Source organism: Hippocampus comes, unplaced genomic scaffold (assembly GCF_001891065.2).
Source record: "Hippocampus comes isolate QL1 unplaced genomic scaffold, H_comes_QL1_v1.1 scaffold99, whole genome shotgun sequence".
NCBI lineage: Eukaryota > Metazoa > Chordata > Actinopteri > Syngnathiformes > Syngnathidae > Hippocampus > Hippocampus comes.
In genome coordinates, this window is record NW_017805134.1 from 1199022 (window position 1) to 1217684 (window position 18663).

Below are 18663 nucleotides of genomic sequence, written 5' to 3' on the forward strand. Positions count from 1 at the left end.
TGACATTCTGCAGCTCAGCCTACCTAAATTGACACAGCAAAAAAATAAATAAAAAATCAACTATTACACGGCTTAGCACTTTCCTATCTCTGTAATGTGGTACCTTATTTTCCATTCGGAAATCTTCGGTCAAAGGGCTGAAAGGGTTGAAAGAGAGTAGTTTCCTGCTTGCTGTGTAGACTTTTTTTTTTTTTTGGCGGAGAGCGAACAGAATCGTCATCATCGCATCACTACACTATAAACTGAGAGCCTACAAATTTACTGTATTGTTAAATTACTAGTAGTAGTAGTAGTAGTGATAGGTCTGCATTTGCTTCGTCCAAGACATAGTTGTGTATTAATAACAGGAGTTCTTTTTATATTTACGTAAATGTCTATTTTCTATTGCCCCCTGCATTGCAGCGACTCTCCCTGTTTTGGTCTTTTAAAAAGTGGCGTTCATGAAGACTTCTGCTCATCAATGGCACAATAGTGCTTGAGAGGCTTGGTGAGTTAAAGCAGGAATTATGACATTGCCACAGCAATTGTCATACAATGACCTCATTGGTGAAGGTGCATCCGGAAAACGGAGACTTGTTTCACTGTAAAAGTCACACATGCATGTTCACTTTATGTGGTGGTTTTTTTTTTTCACGTTGGAGTTGTTTTTGTGTTAGTCGGGTGGAGTTCATTTTATTTTGTTACTGCTTTACTGTAAAATCAAAATGGCAATTTGTGGGACGGTCATTTTGTACCTATGAGATGTATGGGATGGGGAGGGCCTCCAACATACATTTTGGGCTTAGGGCCCCAATTTTGTCAGGGGCGGCTCTGGGATGGTGAATGGATGATGACATTGGATGGGTGATGGATAGTGTCAGGCTTGCAACAGCCAGTTGCAGTCTTGTCTACTGAGTCAGTAGCTTTGATTTTTTTTTTTTTTTTTAAATAAGAGAGATCATGACGTAAACCCAGCCGCTGGGGAGCAGTGCCCTCCCCTGGGGGTACACTGTTCCCCGGTGCCGGTCCCAAGCCCGGGGAAATGGGGAGGGTTGCGTCAGGAAGGGCATCCGGCGTAAAACTTTTGCCAAGACGGACATGCGAGTTGATAGGGCGGTTTGCAGGGACGGATGGGAATTAATGACTCGCTGTGGCGACCCCTGAAAAGGGACGTGCCGAGAGGAGAAGAAGAAGAAGAAGAAGAGATCATGACGTAGGCCCTTCTTGGTTTTTCTAAGACACAAGCAGCTGAACCTAATATGAACAAATATTTGTCATCGTCTGCCAGGTATCTCTGCTTTCCATGACTGCCGCTAATTATGACGGATGAATGGATGATGATTGGTGTTGGTGATGGATCGTCTCTCTACCTGCTCAAGGCTAATATGGCCAATGGAAGCGAGCTTGAAAGCTGCCGCATTGCACTTATCAGACAAACACGTCAAAGTGTAGCCGAGCGCATTGCTGACGTGCTGTTGGTTGTTTTTCGCTAGTGCCACTGGTTAACATTCATACGTGTTGATGTGTCAATGTCCCAAAACACTGAATTATTCACATTGATGTGTGATGTAACTCTAAAAGACTATTTTATTTCTTAGAATGACTTTATGTTCTCCTTCCAAAATAGTCAAGAGTGAAGTTTTTAGAATTCAAAGTTGTCACATAAAAATAGTCGCAGTCCTAAATATGAAGGCATCGTTAACGCAATCACTTGATGTTTCTTGCTCATACATGTAATCATAATCGTGCTGATATAAAGGGGACAAGCCACGACATCGCCAAAAGGCAAACTGAGGAGCAACCATGGACAAAGGTATGATGGCCTCTAATGTTCAAAGTATTACTCTGATTGCAATATTGACTAATCATTTTTACTTTTCAGGTTTACATTTAAACCCTTTTGAAATATGATTATGTGGAACAGTAGACTGGCTTCTTTATACACATTAAAATATCATATCTCAAAATCTTCTAAATACTGTAGTTTATGTACAGTATTGACAGGCGTATGCATGTACCGTGCTTGAGTTCAACTTTCCAGACTTACGCTACATGGCACATGGGCCCCCTTAAATCAGAATAATATAAATCTGATGCATTGTTATTATTATTTTAATCTGACAAAAGGAGAATCCCCCCTGTTCGCATGATAGAAAGTCAGTGAGCGGACTTTTTTTTTCAGCACTGGAATTTCAGGGCTCAAACCAGCACTTTTTATTTCACAACGTTTTTATAAAGCTTAACAATTTGACCCTTATTAGTGTAGCATTGTAAAATAGCTTGCAATTCCCTCCAATGATATTCATATTGACTTTGATGAAAAGTTACATTTACACTTGAATGTGCTTGCAAGACCACGATCAGGGTTTATCGGATAAAGTACGAAGACGCAAATCGCTAAATTGGGAAAAAGGGCAAAAAGGGACCAACCAATAGGCATCATGGGATAAGACATTTTACAGATGACACCAAGATGAAGTCAGCTCAGAGAGCACTTCCTGTTTTGCTCTTATTTTGAAACCCATTCAAAGCACGTCCGGCGCACGATTTAGCGGACTGACACTAACTTTTAAGACATCAACAGTAAGACTTGTACGGCTCTTAAACGTGTTATTTTGCACAGCCAATATGTGATATAGTCACAGTGTTGCTAGTCGTCAATGAAATTATTGCTGCTTTTGGTAATGAAGTAAATTATTGTGACTTGGTGACACTTTCACTAACAAATGTACGCAGTCAATGCCATTTATATATAAAAAAAGTGCTAGCCAAATCATTTGGCTATCACAAATAGGATGCGTCTATTGACAGTTACATTTGGCCCAAATCTAACTGTCAATAGACGCATCCTATTTGTTGATTTTTAAAAACGGATCCTCGGACTGAAGTCAGAAGCCCACACAACGTATTGCAGTGGCCCAGCAGGGATTCACCAAAATCTCCCGATGACTCACTCTGGGTCTGCCATTGAGGTAAACTGAATAAAACGATATCTAGGAACGTTAACACAGTTGTGATAGCCAAGGCTGAGATGAATTATCGACTCTCTTTCTTGACATGAGGCCCTGCCAAGTAGAAAACATACACACACACACACACACACACACACACACGAACACACACACACACAGTGTATCAAGTCAATGTCAAATGAAGTGACTTGACGTCTCGTGCAGTTGTTCTCTTCCTGTCGCTCGTGACGCTGGCCGGCGTCTCCTCTCAGCCAATCGCAGACAACCAGCGAGTCTTCTCCATCGCAGTCAGTCGAGTGCAACACCTCCACCTGCTAGCCCAGGCACTCTTTTTAGACTTTGTGAGTATCGCCTGTAAGCTATAGCCGCTGCACACAGCCTCTTTTTTTGTCTGTCGTTGTTTTAATAATGGAGATTTGTCGGTTTGTCTTAGGAGGGCTCCCTCCAAATGGAAGATCAGCGTCAGCTCAACAAAATCTTCCTGCAGGATTTCTGCAACTCGGATTACATCATCAGCCCCCTTGATAAGCACGAAACGCAACGAAGCTCGGTCATTTCGCCAAACCTCAACTAAATCTCGAACACTTTGCACAAGCCTCTTTCAATTAACTCAACAATTTACAAGTTATTCTTCAACTCAATTGACTGGGGTGACCAGACATCCAAATTTGTCTCGACACATCTGGTTTTTAAATGTCCCAAATAGTGCTAGAAATGGATGGGTGGATGTTTGACACCATTTACGGTACCGGTCAAAAGTTTGGAAACATCCTCTGATTCAGTGTCTTTACATGATATAAAAATGTCCTGAATTATAGATTAATAATCAAGCCATTGAATTTGTGAAGAAACATTGACGGAATTAATTGAATGTTTTGTAACTGAGATTCTTCAAAGTAGGCATCTTTTGGCCCCAGATAACATCTTTGCACTTCTTGCAATTTCTCAGTCAGCTTTATGATGTGGATGATGCTTTACGACCTGTAATTATTAATTCATGATGAAGAGTTAATCACTAAAATTTCTTCACCTCATTTGAATATGAAGGCGTTTCCAAACTTTTGAGGGACCGTTTCTCAAAATGTGAGCACAAAACCTGTCGAAGAGGGACATGCCTCTTCAAACTTTACAATCACTATACTTCTTAAACAGAGGGATGTATTTAATGGCAGCCGTTTTCAGAGCTTCCTTCACCCTCCCATATGAAAAAGCACAATAGACATAACAATATACACCTTGGATTGAATCTCTGGATTTTTCAAACACATCAAAATATGTCCCTGGAAATAAATGAGTGAATTATTTTTATGAACAAAGCCTAACAGAAAAGATGAAGTGAACTGTGAAAATGATCAAGCTGAACGAGTGATGATGACATATTTTAACGGGGTTTAGGTTCTGAAGCTGTTGTCCATCTCCTATCGACTGGTGGAGTCGTGGGAATTTCCCAGCCATTCCCTCTCTGGCGGCTCTTCTCCAAGAAATCAGGTTCCTTCAAAACTGTCTGAGCTGAAAATGGGAATCCTCCTGCTGATCAGGGTGAAAGCACACACACACACACATATATATGTAAATATGATCTAAGTGTGGGAACTCTTGAATGAGGAATCAGCTACTCGCTCAGGCCAATCAAGATGGAGCTGAGATGTTCTCCGACAGCTCCCCCCTCCAACTGGCGCCGTATGGCAACTATTACCAAAGCGTGGCGGATGACGAGTCCTTGAAACGAACGTATGAACTGCTGGCGTGCTTCAAGAAGGACATGCACAAGGTCCGCGCTGTGCCACCGATGTGTGCGTTTGAGTGTGTCTTTGTAATGATGACATTCAATGTATAACTGTCTCCGCAGGTGGAGACTTACCTGACGGTCGCCAAATGTCGACTCTCACCAGAGGCCAACTGTACTCTGTAGAACCGCCCTCGTTCAGCTCGCCTCTTGTTGGCTCATCTTGTCTTATTTGACACGGAAGTCAAATCCTATCATGAAATAAAAGTGTTTGCGCTCATGCAGTCAGTTGTGAATTTCGGAACACCTGAAAAGGAGAATATATGATAACGGTGAAGCACAGTGTGAAGACCACATCACATAACTGTTTGTCACAAAGCACGAGAGTTCCAGCGGCACGAAAGTGGGGCAGAACCATTTGTGGCTCACTCGAAATGAGAGATGGGGGTCATGCAATAATGTTTTTTATGCCAGAACCGTTTTACAGCACAACCGGGAGTTTGGTGCGCAGTGTGCAGTGTTCCCTCAATATATCGCAAATTTGTCTTTCTATATCTTAGTTTCTATCAAAGATTTGTGCTGTTTGGATGTGGTGAAGTACAGGCAAGCAATAGTCCCAGACACAGACCGACCTAAATATGAAAAAATTAACATGACAATGAGGCACACCTTGACAATACACAAGTGGCTGGATGACACTGATTAGTAAACACAAGGAACAGGGCTGATGAGAACAGGTGGAGACGAAAACCACACGAGCAAACATGAACACGGACACAAAAAAAAAACAGATCCTGACAACTTTTGAACTTTCACCCGACAAACATTTCGGACAAACAAACGCATTTTTATGTTTTAAAAAGTTGCTTTTCATATATATATCGTGGATGGTGCCCCACAGGATAATTTAAGTTGCCCATCCCTGATCTAGTCTAAATTGTGTCGATATTCCATGTTTTCGCTCGCTGGTCCAGACAGTCGACGGTCGTTCCTCTGTGGCCCATAGAGGGCGCCAATGACTTCCTTTTGCTTTCCCTCTCACTTCCGGTCTGCTCGGCATTCTTCGGCTGAGTTCGGCCGCTAACGGTCGGAATGTTCAAATCTCGCCGCAGCCTGAGGTGAAGAAGAAAGAAACGGCTAGAAAGACTGCGACGGAATGACGGTGCTGCAGGAGCCCGTCCAGGTAAGAACAAATACCACTTTTGGTTTCCCTGTTCCGACTGGACGGGGGACGCTCGCCCTAGGCCTGCCGCTGGTCTTCCGCGTCCCGGCGGCCTCAGCTGTCGCTTCAGTCCGCCCGAGGGTGCGCGTTCTCGGGCCGCACGGCCACAGGCCTCCCGTCGCCACAACGACTGCGAGTGGCCGCTTGCTTAGCTTTCAATTGGTCTTTTGCGTCTTTCCATCTGGAGCAAGTGTCACGAAGATCGATTGCCAATGTTAGCCGTGCGAGATTTCCAAATGTTTCACGGCTGATAGAACCGCGTTGACCAGGGAGCCCGTGGAAAGGGAGAAATGAAGGAGAAGTCAGTCGAGTTTACGTTCACGTTGCAAGCGAACAGATGACCCCAGAACGAGGACAGCAAAAATGAAAGATCGGTTCGTGGATTTTCTGCTCTCAAATGTTTGATTTGACACCGAGGAGAGGTGCTAACGCGGTTGCTCTGCTAACTGTTGTCGCAGCTAACCCGTCGAATAGCATTTGAGAACCCTCGCATACTCAGATCATTTGCAAGTGTTGATGACAGTTGTTGAGTTTGTCGCATGATGGGCGATTTGGGAGAGCGAGCGTAAGAATTTTAGTGTGGCCTCAATACCGGCGAGCATCACGGTCCTCGTTAGCATTGGAGCCAGCAGCTGCTTATCTTCCGTGTCCAAAAAAAGAGGGAGCGCTTCATTACAATTTTCAGAGTTTCACGTTTACTTCATCTACTGTCACCATCACCGCGGTAGTTCACCAAGTGCGTGAGACCGCTCGGGAAACAATCATGACGACATGGATGGTGAACATTAGCCCATTTTCACGCTCTTGACCCTCGACATGATCCGAGAATTTGCTGCCTCCCGTAGACGTTGTTGACGGAGACTTGTTGGTTTAGATAAGTGGCAACTTATCATCTTTGCAATGTTGTGTGGACAACCGTGGTGTTATCATCACACGTGATGACATCACACTGTCACGTGCTTGTTTGATTCTGCTCGAATGAATATAAACTAGTGGAAAGTAAACGTGTGTGCTGTGCGTCCAGGCTGCAGTGTGGCAAGCACTCAACCACTATGCCTACCTGGATGCCGTTTTCCTTGCGGAGAGACTCTACGCTGAAGGTAACCTGGACGTGTGGCATGTGTTTGTGACAAGTTCAGTTGTGTGAGTGTGAGAGACACTGAGCCCATGTCATGTGTATGCGTCAGTGAGGTCGGAGGAGGCGCTGTACCTTTTGGCGACATGTTACTATCGGTCTGGGAAGCCTTACAAGGCTTACCGGCTACTGAAGGCTCACAGTTCGTCCACGCCGCAGGTGCGCTTCCTGTTGGCCAAGTGCTGCGTGGAGCTCAGCAAGTAAGTCACGCAAAGCGAGTAAACCAAAGGGCGTCGAGTCAAAGTGCCAGAGGGCGTCTGGTGTGACGGCGACTTTATTGTGCGTCAGGTTGGCGGAAGGTGAGCAGGTACTGATCGGCGGTGTGCTCAATAAACAGAAGAGTCAAGATGATCTGGTGACGGAGTTCGGTGATTCGGCGTCCTTCACGCTGTCGCTGCTGGGACACATTTACTGGTGAGGTGACGTGTGACCTAGCGCCTCCTTGGCCACCTGTCTCACCTCGTCTGTCTGTGGTCCCGAGCAGCAAGACAGATCGTGCCGCTAAAGGTGCCGAATGCTTCCAGAGAAGTTTGTCACTCAACCCGTTCCTGTGGTCTCCTTTCCAGAACCTTTGTCTCCTAGGTAACGCCTTCCCACCCCACACAACGGCAGGGGTCTCCTTGCACGGTTGTCGTTCCACTCCTGTCTCATTGTGCCTGTCCCCCGCTTCGGGTTTGGACTGTTTCAGGAGACAAAGCGGATGCAGATCAAGTCTTCAGATTGTCCTCTTTGCAGCATTGCTCAGTAGCCCCGCCGCCCCCTTCTGTAAGCCCAGCACAGAACCCCTCGCATCGCCTGGACTCCGCCTTCATGGAGACGCCGCAGCACACACTGGTACTTCTCCATTTTCCTTCACATCGTGACATAAGATCGTGTACAATGTCCGAACATTGGTATCAGTCACTGTCACGAGTACTGAAATAAGAATAGTATTGGCCCGATACCGATACCTTGTATCAATACTCGCCCATCCATATTAAGGAGTGTTTTTTTTTTTTTTAAGACGTAACTGAAACATTTTATGTGCACAAAACTAATACACAATAATCAAAATTCCCTTTGTTTTTCTCTTTGTTTCAAACGCAAGTTGTTCTTTCGTCTGCTTTTTTTTTTTTTTTTTAGGAGTTAAATCGTTTGAATTTAGAATCTTCGAATGGAAAGCAGACCTCTGATTTGTCGCTTTCCTACATCGACTCGTCCCTCATCTCGCCGGAGACCGGCTCCCTGTTGGGAAATCCCGTCTCCCTCGCGTCAGCCGGCTCCTTGTTGGCCAAACAGAACAAGCCCAAGAGTGGGCGGAGTTTACTGGGAGGACCCAATTCGCTCAGCCCGCTCACGCCGAGGTGAGTGCCAGTGTGCGCGCGGGCGTGTACATGCATGCGTGTTCTTTCGCCGTCCCCTCATGCGGTGTGTGTTTCTTTCGGCTAGCTTTGGCATCTTGCCGCTGGAGCCCAGCCCCGGCGACCCGGCATATCTGCAGAACTATTCGTCCAGCATGGAAACTCAAACCACAGCTTCCAGCAAGAAGGTAGCAACCTTGAATTGATGCTGTCCACTGGATGTCTCCGCTTCCGAAATATGATGAATTGATCTCCCTTCCTTGTGGTCTGTCAGACGGTATCCAGGATCAGTCAATCCAAGTCGGTGTTTAGTCAGAGCGGGAATAGTCGCGATGTCCTCCCCATTCCCTTTAACCCTTCGCAGACATCGGCTCCTCACACCAGGTAGCCGCCATTCTGTCGCCCCTGTGCCGTCTGCTGCCAGGTGTAACGCTTTTTTTTTTTTTTCTCTCGTCACAGTGGTTCCCCTCAGGTGCTCAGTCCCAGCATGTCGGCTCCTCCCAACGTTCAGCCCCGTAGAAGCTCCCGACTCTTCACTAGTGCCAGCTCCACTGCCAAGGTAGCGCACAGTTTGGGATACCTTGAGCCAGCCTTGCCGCTGGGTCACACCCTCCCTCGGCCCGGCGACTCGGACTCTGTTTGAAGTGGCAATCCTGATGGGCTGCCCCGTTGTGTGTCGTGAGCGTGAGGGGTTCCTCACTGTATCCCACATTGCGTCTTGAAAAGTACTGAGCAGCAATGCATGTCTATCCCATGATGCATTGCGCCAAAACAGAAAGGGGGTTTGCCGTTTTCGGGCCCTTTTTGGGGGGGTGGGGCGAATTTCTGAGCTGTGATGTTCATATTTAAGTAGAGCAACAGATGACAACTCAAAGGGACAAGTGCAACGTTTTTTTATCCTTTTTGCGCAATACACGCAGCTTAAAACAATATCATGTTCAGGTATTGTTGAATGCGAATGTATGCGAGGTCCAGCAGCTGACGTCGAATGTGACTTTGCTCACGCAGGAGAACAGCAAGAAGTTAAAGATGAAGTTCCCCACCAAGATTCCCAACAGAAAAACCAAATGTAAATCCACCAAGACGTCAAACAGCAGCAACCTGAACGAGAGCCTGGACATCCTCCGCCTCGATCCGGGTCTGACTCTGGCCGACGCCAAGGTGCCGCAGCACCAGAGAGCCGCCGCAGGTAACATCCGCTTGGAAATTCGCCGCCGCCATCAGCGAGTCCGTTAACCTGCCACGTGTCCAGACGGCGTGTTGGCGTTGCTTCGGGAGCTCGGGCGCGGCTACCAGGCGCTGTGCTCGTACAACTGTCGGGAAGCCATCGCCATCCTCACCTCGCTCCCGCCGCAGCACTACAACACGGGCTGGGTCCTGACGCACATCGGCCGGGCCTACTTCGAGCTGGCCGAGTACACGCAGGTAAGAAGCGCCCGAAGTGGGTAGCACAACTAGCTTAGTCAGTATTTGAAACGGAGACCAGTAGCACATGGCGGGGAAAGTTAGTCTTTGGCTGCGCCCGTTTATACCTTGTAAAAGCAGCCATTTATTGACGCGTCCATCCGCTTTCGTGGTGGAAGGCAGCATGGGAATTAAACTTCCCGCTAGTGAGTCATACATTTGCGATCACAATTCGAAGGCAGAATTTGTCAGTCACGACACGTTGCTTGCCGTGGTAGACAGACGTCTGTTTGCTCTCTTGCCCTTGCGTGCCCCGAGGTGCAAAATGGAATTTTTGACTCACAAACGGCGATGCCGTTCCGCTTATTTCGAGCCTTTGGGAAGCGCTTTGATCGCCGCATCCTGTATCGATGAAATATTCATTTCTATTCTTTCTGCGGGAGTTGATACAAGTGAACGCGGTGGAACAAAAGGACAAATCTGTGTTTTGGTTTTTTTCAATTGATGTCTGGATAGGCGGAGCGTCTGTTCAGCGAGGTGCGCAGGATGGAATCGTACCGGGTGGAGGGCATGGAGATCTACTCCACCACCTTGTGGCACCTGCAGAAAGACGTCGCCCTGTCCGCTTTGTCCAAAGACCTGACGGACATGGACAAGAACTGCCCCGAGGTCACGCTCGTCTCATCATCCATTTCAAAGGGAGTTTCGGCGCCGCCGCTCATGTCCTCATGCGCTCTCTCGTGTCCTTTGCAGGCCTGGTGTGTCGCAGGAAACTGTTTCAGCCTGCAGAGGGAGCATGACATTGCCATTAAATTCTTTCAGAGGGCCATCCAGGTGAGCCCTCGTCGCCGTGGTTACGGTTGCTTGATGGGGTTGTTGGCCGAATGAAAGAATAGACTTTTCTTTCACCACAAAAAAAAAAAATCTGTTCTCGATGAATCAGCAGTAAAACATGGGTATGTTTTGGGAAGTTAAGTCGCTTTACTCAAAATCCGGAAGAAAAAATGTGCTTTTGTTTAAACAACCTTATTAATCAAAACAGTGACTTTGACAGACATGTTTTTTTTTACTTTAGTAACACCTTTTGGCGCGCGTCCCATGCAGGTGGACCCCAGCTTCGCGTACGCCTACACACTGCTGGGTCACGAGTTCGTCATGACTGAGGAGCTGGAGCGAGCGCTCGCTTGCTTCCGCAACGCCATCCGAGTCAGCAACAGACACTACAACGCGTGGTACGTCAAAGCGCGCTGCGGCGTACGTTTGCGCTGCGCCGCCGCGGCCAAAAGCCAACCCGGCAAAACACCTCGTGCCGCCGCAGGTACGGTCTGGGGATGATCTACTTCAAGCAGGAGAAGTTCAACTTGGCGGAAATCCACTTCAGGAAAGCTCTCAGCATCAACCCTCAGAGCTCCGTGCTCCTCTGCCACGTCGGAGTGGTACGTCTGGCTGCCTCCTCGCCTTTTTTTTTTTCTTCTTTTTTTTCATCTCCTCTCAGTGCAGCGCTTAAGTCCTTCTCAAATGTCGAAAGAAGCCCCAAGCATGCGTCTGTCATTAACAACTATATCACTGGTGTCAAACTCAAGGCCCGGGGGCCAGATCTGGCCCACCACATCGTTTTATGTGGCCCACGAAAGCAAATCAAAGATAGCAACTTTCATGATGCTTGCTAAAATCTCGACTAAAATTTCAAATTCTCATTTGTAATAAATAAGAGTGACACTGTAAGCATGTTCTTGTTACCAAACCCCTCAATACAGTAACTTGAACAATAGATGAATAAACCATTATTCTTGACTTCTTTATATGGTGTCACTGTAAGCATTTTCTTGTTACCAAACCCCTCAATACAGTAACTTAAACAATAGACGAATAAACCATTATTCTTGACTTCTTTATATGGTTACGCTCATAATGGCCCTCCAAGGGAACTAAAATCTGGCCCGTGACAAAAATAAGTTTGACTGTTTCGCTCATAATGGCCCTCCAAGGGAAACTGTAACCAAAATCTGGCCCGTGACAAAAATAAGTTGGACACCCCTGAACTATATCAAGGAGGAGACGCCGCCGTGTCCAAAATCATGTGGAAACTTTTGCAGGTGCAGCACGCGTTGAAGAAATCGGACGCGGCTTTGGAGACGTTGAACAAAGCGATTGGGATCGACCCGAAGAATCCTCTCTGCAAGTTTCACCGAGCATCCATCCTCTTTGCCAACGACAAGTACAAGGTGACGCAGTTCGCAAAGTACGAGCTAGCAGCGACGGCGTGATGTTCAAGTGTTAGCCCATCATAGTTGGTGCCATAGATAGCATTTCAAGACGGAATTTTTTTTTTTTTTTTGGTGGGGGGGGGTAAAGTGAAAATAACGGGGTCCAAATTTTGGGTAGGGGGTGGTCATTTGTTGTTGGTTTTGAGGTTCACTAAACTGTAGATGAAGAGACGGCCTTGAATGTACAGGCTCGTCCAACGGTGCCATTACGGAGTTTTAGCCAGATGAACCGAAATCATTTTGATCCACAATCTAAGAGCATCACCTATACATGCAGGCAGCACTTCAAGAGCTGGAGGAGTTGAAGCAGATCGTCCCCAAAGAGTCGCTGGTTTATTTTCTCATCGGCAAGGTATGGTTAAAACACGTTTTGTTCTTGTGCATGTTGTCATCCAATCGGAGAAGCTTTTCGTAGTTTTGTTCACGGTAGACCACGTGAGACGTGCGGTCATTGTGGTCACGTGTGTGCGTGTCAGGTGTACAAGAAACTGGGTCAGACTCACCTGGCGCTCATGAACTTCAGCTGGGCGATGGATCTGGACCCCAAAGGAGCAAACAACCAGATCAAAGAAGCCATCGATAAAAGATACTTGCCCGAAGACGAAGGTACGCCCGCACGAGCCACATCATCATCATCATCATCCTCATCATCAAGATGGCGATTGTGATGACATCATCACGATTGTGTTTCAGCCGCGGTGGAGGTGGACGACAGTCAGGATAGCAGCGTCATGACGGACGCGGATGACTCGCTGCTTCACACGGCCGAAAGTGACGTTCTTTAACCCTACCGCGTTCTCACGTGAATACCCTGTTGTGTTGCGATTGGTTGAAACAGACTGTGCTGCTGTTGAATTCCGCCCCCTCCTGTTGTCGTTCAGCACAATCTCTGATACCAGAGGTGGGATTTTTTTTTTTTTTTAAATGTTCTTTTTATCATAGTTATGGGATCGAGTCAATAAATATACCATCCAAACGTAACAGCGCGCCACTTCCTTTTTGACAGTTTCTTCAGCTTTTGTTGCGTTTGGAAGCATCACTTAGTTCCTTCATGCGAAAGAACAATTTTGATATTATGATGTCCTTCCCTTGGTTGGGATTAGGGAATGCATGAACGATTGATTCTAAGCGCTTCACACTGACTACCATTCACCTACTGCTGACGCAGCATCAGGAACAACTGGCCGTTGAGTATCTTGCTCAAGGACACTTCGTCATGGTCGCAAGGGGCCGGGGGACCAAACATCCATCCATGTTGTGATGTTGATATTTCGCCACCACAACTCCTCGTGCTGAAAATCTCAAAACACAGAAATAGGAAACAAGTTTTCCCTATCTTTGTAATGTGTCGTGTTATATACTGTACAAAAGTCCATGTTGATCAATGGGGGTTACATTTCAGAACTCTTCCCATAATCGACAAGCCAGCAAAAATAGCGGTCTTAATCTTGAATTGTTCAAATCTACTCCGAGGCAAAACACGGATGTGAAGTTCAGCTTTTGTCCACATTGGGTCGCCATCCTCACATTCAACACGTGTATCTGCAACTGAACCGCTTTAAAAGGCTTCGTCGGTGTGGAGTTGGCTGGCTGGAAACGGTGAGTTGAGACCATGCGGCTCTTATGGGAAACGGCTTAGGGGTTTATTTAGTCACCATTTGTTCAATAAAGCAATTGATCGCAAATTGGTGGCCATGTTTCTCCTTGCCCAGCTGTAGGAGGGAAATCACAACTGGTTCTAGCTAGCTGGGCAAACTTGGATTCAGTTAGCGACCGATGTTAGTGTTAAGGTGCAATTGTGTATGCCGGTTCTGGTGGTTGACACAATTTTTACACACACTCTTTGAATACCTTGAAGATAGAAAGGGCTCGGATGACCTCCAAATCACCTTTTCCGTGGCGTAAAAGAACAGCACAAGTGTTATTTTTTCCAATGACTTTAGTACAAATGAAACAACTTCTCCTTTCTATGCTATTTCTTAGCAAACAAAAGCGCCGGCCCAAAAGTTGCCGGGCAGCGGGCAAAGCGAGTGGATGGATGACGTCACGTGACTTCCGACTGCCAGACAGTGACAATTACGGCGTGGGTTGGTCACAGAGAGTAGAGCTTGAGCTGCTCTTCCATGTCACCCTCCGTCACCTCACCCAGAGCCTCCGCGTTCTCCCTCAGGAGCAAGAAGATGGCTGCCAACTGCTCCTGTTGTACCCTGGTGGAACGGCATGATGGACGAATGGCGGACGGACGATGGACGAATGGCGGACGGACGATGGACGAATGGCGGACGGATGGCAGACAGATGGACACGTTTGGTTAACCAGTGAGTAATTACGGTACATGTCAAATCACGTCCAAAACATCTCTTTGAAGAGAATGCTAAAATGGGTCATCCCAAACTATTTTATTTAAGCTTCACATGAAAACTTGGATCTTCTACTTGTTTCCATGACGCAACACCCCCCCCCACCTCCCCCCATTGAGTCCACTTTCAGCATTTCAAAAATCGTCACTGTTTTGTCGGATCATCTTCCATTTGGTTTTCTCGTAGTCACAGATTAGCTGAAAGAGAAAAAAAAGATTTTTTTTTTTCTAGCCACAGAAATGGATCTTGAAAATTGTATTCTGTCTTGCTGTCATGGCTGACTTGCCCAAATTGTGCAGGCAGCATCGGTTGGGTTCTCAGTGACACAACGTTGGTGGGAACAATAATAATTGTCTGTGCCATGTGATCGTTTTTTTGTCTGTCATGCAAGATGGGATTAACCTCAATTTACCCTTAAGTGATTCTAGTGAGGGCAAGCGCTACACCAAATGTGTTTTTTTTTTCTTAAATATGACAAAAATTCATCCATCGGACTGGCTGACTAACTTGAGCACATTCAAGAAAAATTAACCTTGAAACTGACCTGATCAAAGTTCTGCGTTTTTTTTTTTTTTTTTTGGGAGGGAAGAACATATTCTGGCCTAATGCACCTCAACTGAGATAAAAAAAATCCTAAACAAAGTTGTTGATGACTGATGGGCTCAAGTCAAATGATGTTCAATATTCACTTGACGTTGCTTGTACAGCAAACGAACGCAACATGATGGCAGACACATTTGGGATTGCTTGGATCGTATTGTTCCTACTTGCTGACCTTTGCTCCTCCTCCATTTCTTCCTTGGTCATCGACGTTTCAAATTTGTTGGCTTTCTTTCCGGGCGTGAATGTCACTTTGTCCTCCTCCACCGCTGCCGCCGCCGCCTCACCTGCGACACAAGCGGAATGTTTTCTCCAGTCGTGACAGCGCCACGCGAGCAGATGAATCCCTTAATTGAATTACAGCCGATTAAGTCTTTTTGCCTGACAGGATGAGCGCAATGGTTTTCTGGGAACTACAGAAGAGACACACATTCTCATAAGCTGCATTCATTTGCTCTTCACAAACACGCCAACTTCCTGGAGACTCTCAAATGCTTGATTCCTGCCTTGAGTGTAAGTCACAACGACGGTCCATGTGCGGAGTTTGTTTTTTTTTCCCCTCAACATCACAATCACACAAATCCTCTGGAAAAATGTTGCTCAGAATGATATGATCCTGCGTGACCTCCTGAATGTGAGCATTCTTACCATTAAAGTCCACGTCCACTGCTTGCTCCGCAACAGGTTCGGAAGTCGGTGGGTTCTCCTGGTCGGATCTTGGGAACGGTGTTAACCCAGATTGATCGAGGTGAACCAAAACCTGCTCAGCCACAACCTGCAAGACCTCATTCTGTGCTGATTCTGACTGGATAACCGGTTGCAATTCTGAGACTGGTTTTGAGGACGGCTCTTCTTCTGGAACGACCTGTGCCACTGATACTGCATCAGAAACTAGCACTGCTACTTCTGGTTCTGCTTGAGAGCATGGTTCTGCTTCTAAAATTTGTTCCAGAACAGGTTTTACTGTGGATTCTGAGACTTGTTCCTGAACACTACATGTGGCTGCGGCAGATTCTAGCTGAGTAACAGTTCCGGGAACTGGTTCTGGTGCCAAAAGTGTTTCACGTACAGGTTCTGACTGAGTAACAGTTTCTGGAACTAGTTCTGATGCTAAAAGTGATTCACAAAGAGGTTTTAGCTGAGAGACAGTTTCTGGTGTTGAAAGTACGGGTTCTGGCTGAGTCACAGTTTCTGGAACTGGTTCTGGCGCTAAAAATGTTTCACATACAGGTTCTGGAATTGGTTTGGGGGCTAAAAGTGATTCACAAACAGGTTTTAGCTCAGGGATAGATTCTGGTATTGAAAGTGGTTCAAGTACAGGTTCTGGCTGGGTCACAGTTACTGGAACTGGTTCTGGTGCTAAAAGTATTTCAAGTACAGGTTCTGGCTGCGTAACTGTTTCTGGAACAGGTTCTTGGGCTAAAAGTGATTCACAAACGGGCTTTAGCCAAGAGACAGTTTCAGGTGTTGTAAGTGGTTCAAGTACAGGTTCTAGCTGAGGGTTAGTTTCTTGCACAGGAACTGGTTCGGGTCTGGCGACGGCTTCTGGCTGAGGGACAGTTTGTGGAACTAAATGTGAGGCTAAAACTGGCTCGCTTTCAGAATCTCCTTCTTTAACAGCGCAGAATTTGTTCACAGGGTCTGGAAAAAGCTCGGAAACTTTCAGTCTCGTTGGTTCTAAAAGTGGGTCTGGTTTTGAGATTGCTTCTGGAACAGACACTGATTCAGAAACAGGTTCAGGAAGGTGGTCATCTGTTTGAGAGACTGTTCCTGCACAAGACTGGGACTCTTGGACAGGTTGTGGCTCTTCTGCTGAAACCGCTTTTGGTTCTGGGACAGCCTACAAAGACCAAAGATAAACGATGATTCTTAGTCATTGATTTTGAGCCAAAAAGACATTGTCACACGAGTCCAAAGTTCATTGAAAACACACCACACGTATTGAGCAAGCAGTTTGCTGTGAAAAAAAGTAGTGTTGTTCGAACCCGCAGCGTCATTTAAGTGTCCTCTATCTCTTCGATTGCGTAACAAGTATTAACAGTGTTGAAACTCTGGCACTTGTCCGCACACCCTTAATTCTTTGCTGAAAAGAAGATCAAGTGTTGCACTTAGCCAGGAGTAAAATATTTTAGCTGCTGACTTTTCACTTGAAATGTCACACAAAAGAGTTGATTGAACTGTGAAATTCAAAGCGTTACACCAGTAGCCATTATAAACGTGTGTTCTTCCGCCGTTGTCACTGGCCCCTTCAGACAACCACAACCGTCATGCAAACAAGTTGACACTCCAGATCTCCACGCACATACCGTCTTGAAATTGGGACCCCCTTAAATGTATACATGCTCAAAGATACAGTATGTAGGGGTGTATATAAGCAAGAGTGCAACATCCAGTTGCACTAAGTATAATCTTATTTTTTTCATGTTTTCTGAATTTAGGTGACGCCAAACCTGTCATCTGCAGGTCACGTCGCACTTGACAAGCTGCCACCGCCAGATGCGCTCGCGCCCTGACTCACGTCTTCCACACACGGTGCTTCTTTCGGAACACCATCCCCCTCCACGACGGCACAGCGTAGCCCACCTACGTGAATTCTTTGACGATGAAGCGACGACAAAGACGCAAATTGAAAGGTAAGCCCATGTTACCAAACACCTTCAGCGCGCGATCGGGTTACCAAGAAGACCCGTCCATACATCCCCGACCTGCCCCACTAAGTGTACCGCTTCGGGAGGAATTTTCACTCCAAACTTGGAACTTGTTTTAGCGTTCCAAAAAAACCACATTAAGTGCCGTCACAAGCAAACGCTAGATCGAGTGGTTGCAAAGCTCCGCGCTAGGTTTATTTGAATAAGTCTCATCTTGTAAAGGCGATTAACATCGAGCGCATCAAAACGGGACAAGAAACGATTAGGAGAGAGCAGATTCGTATTCGTCCGTTGCGCTTTTACACGTCTGACTTGCGGTGATTTATTTGCACGTTATAAAGACAACAAATCAGTGTGCTCAAGTTTAATGGGGGAGGACTGCCAACCTGAAGCTGAGCCGCTAAGCATCCGGACGTAGGCCCGTCGTCAGAGGCGGCTTTGCGCCGGCGGCGAAGAAGCACAGCGGCGGCCACCAGCAAGGCGAGCGCAGTGAACACGACGACGCTCGGTTCCACTTCCAGCTCCATGACCGACGTAAAGTAACAGACCTGCGCGGCAGTGCGCGCACACTCGCGCCGGCGACACGCGCGCTCTTTTGTAATCCCTACGTCAAGCGTCTGTCCGAAAACGCCTCCTGGCACGCGCACGTCCGGTCATGTTTCAAAATAAAGCCGCGTACGAACTTTTGTTTCTCCGAGTTTGGCAACGCTCAAATAATGCGCCGACGCACATCTTTCCCCTGAAGAGTCCGTTGAAAGCAGGAAATTATTGAATATGACAACTACTTTGTTTTGAATGATGAAGAGAAGCAGTTAATTGGATAATCCAAATGTGGGAGTGGTACATGTAGGTGGCTAGTGTTTGAAAAGTTTAAGAAATTTAAGAAATTCACTCCCACCCCCAAAATAAAGAAAAAGGTAAGAAACAAAGAATTGGCCAATATGATCACCAGGGACTGCCAAACACGTAGAAGTATAAGGGGGCTCAACATAGTATAATCCAGGCGAGTG

General features: G+C 46.5%; 3 protein-coding genes across 5 annotated transcripts; 2 read left to right on the top strand and 1 right to left on the bottom strand.

Moving 5' to 3' along the window:
* The first annotated feature begins 1696 nt into the window (after nt 1–1696).
* Nucleotides 1697–4957, top strand: gh1 (growth hormone 1). 2 transcript variants are annotated; one of them, XM_019866396.1, is made up of 6 exons: nt 1697–1792; nt 3156–3292; nt 3385–3501; nt 4347–4490; nt 4564–4722; nt 4801–4957. In XM_019866396.1, exons 1-6 carry the CDS (start codon nt 1783–1785, stop codon nt 4861–4863), a joined length of 630 nt encoding a protein of 209 aa, XP_019721955.1. In that variant the 5' UTR covers nt 1697–1782; the 3' UTR covers nt 4864–4957. The 2 variants fall into 2 exon arrangements, with proteins under 2 accessions (XP_019721955.1, XP_019721956.1); XM_019866397.1 differs by having other exon boundaries at nt 4576–4722.
* A 712-nt stretch (nt 4958–5669) lies between these two features.
* On the top strand, nt 5670–13026 carry cdc27 (cell division cycle 27). Its single transcript, XM_019866343.1, has 20 exons — nt 5670–5860; nt 6924–6999; nt 7087–7234; nt 7323–7448; nt 7519–7616; nt 7723–7868; nt 8157–8377; nt 8463–8562; nt 8649–8758; nt 8834–8933; nt 9383–9563; nt 9627–9799; nt 10295–10447; nt 10532–10612; nt 10883–11010; nt 11097–11214; nt 11875–12003; nt 12323–12397; nt 12522–12651; nt 12739–13026. Exons 1-20 carry the CDS (start codon nt 5834–5836, stop codon nt 12828–12830), a joined length of 2412 nt encoding a protein of 803 aa, XP_019721902.1. The 5' UTR covers nt 5670–5833; the 3' UTR covers nt 12831–13026.
* A 945-nt stretch (nt 13027–13971) lies between these two features.
* LOC109513732 (pinin) lies at nt 13972–18661 on the bottom strand. 2 transcript variants are annotated; one of them, XM_019866353.1, is made up of 4 exons: nt 18040–18661; nt 15654–16845; nt 15181–15292; nt 13972–14252 (listed from the first exon to the last, which is right to left on the bottom strand). In XM_019866353.1, the coding sequence occupies exons 1-4, from the start codon at nt 18178–18180 to the stop codon at nt 14138–14140; spliced, it is 1560 nt and encodes a 519-aa protein (XP_019721912.1). In that variant the 5' UTR covers nt 18181–18661; the 3' UTR covers nt 13972–14137. The 2 variants fall into 2 exon arrangements, with proteins under 2 accessions (XP_019721912.1, XP_019721913.1); XM_019866354.1 differs by having other exon boundaries at nt 14163–14602.
* Between the last annotated feature and the right edge of the window lie 2 nt (nt 18662–18663).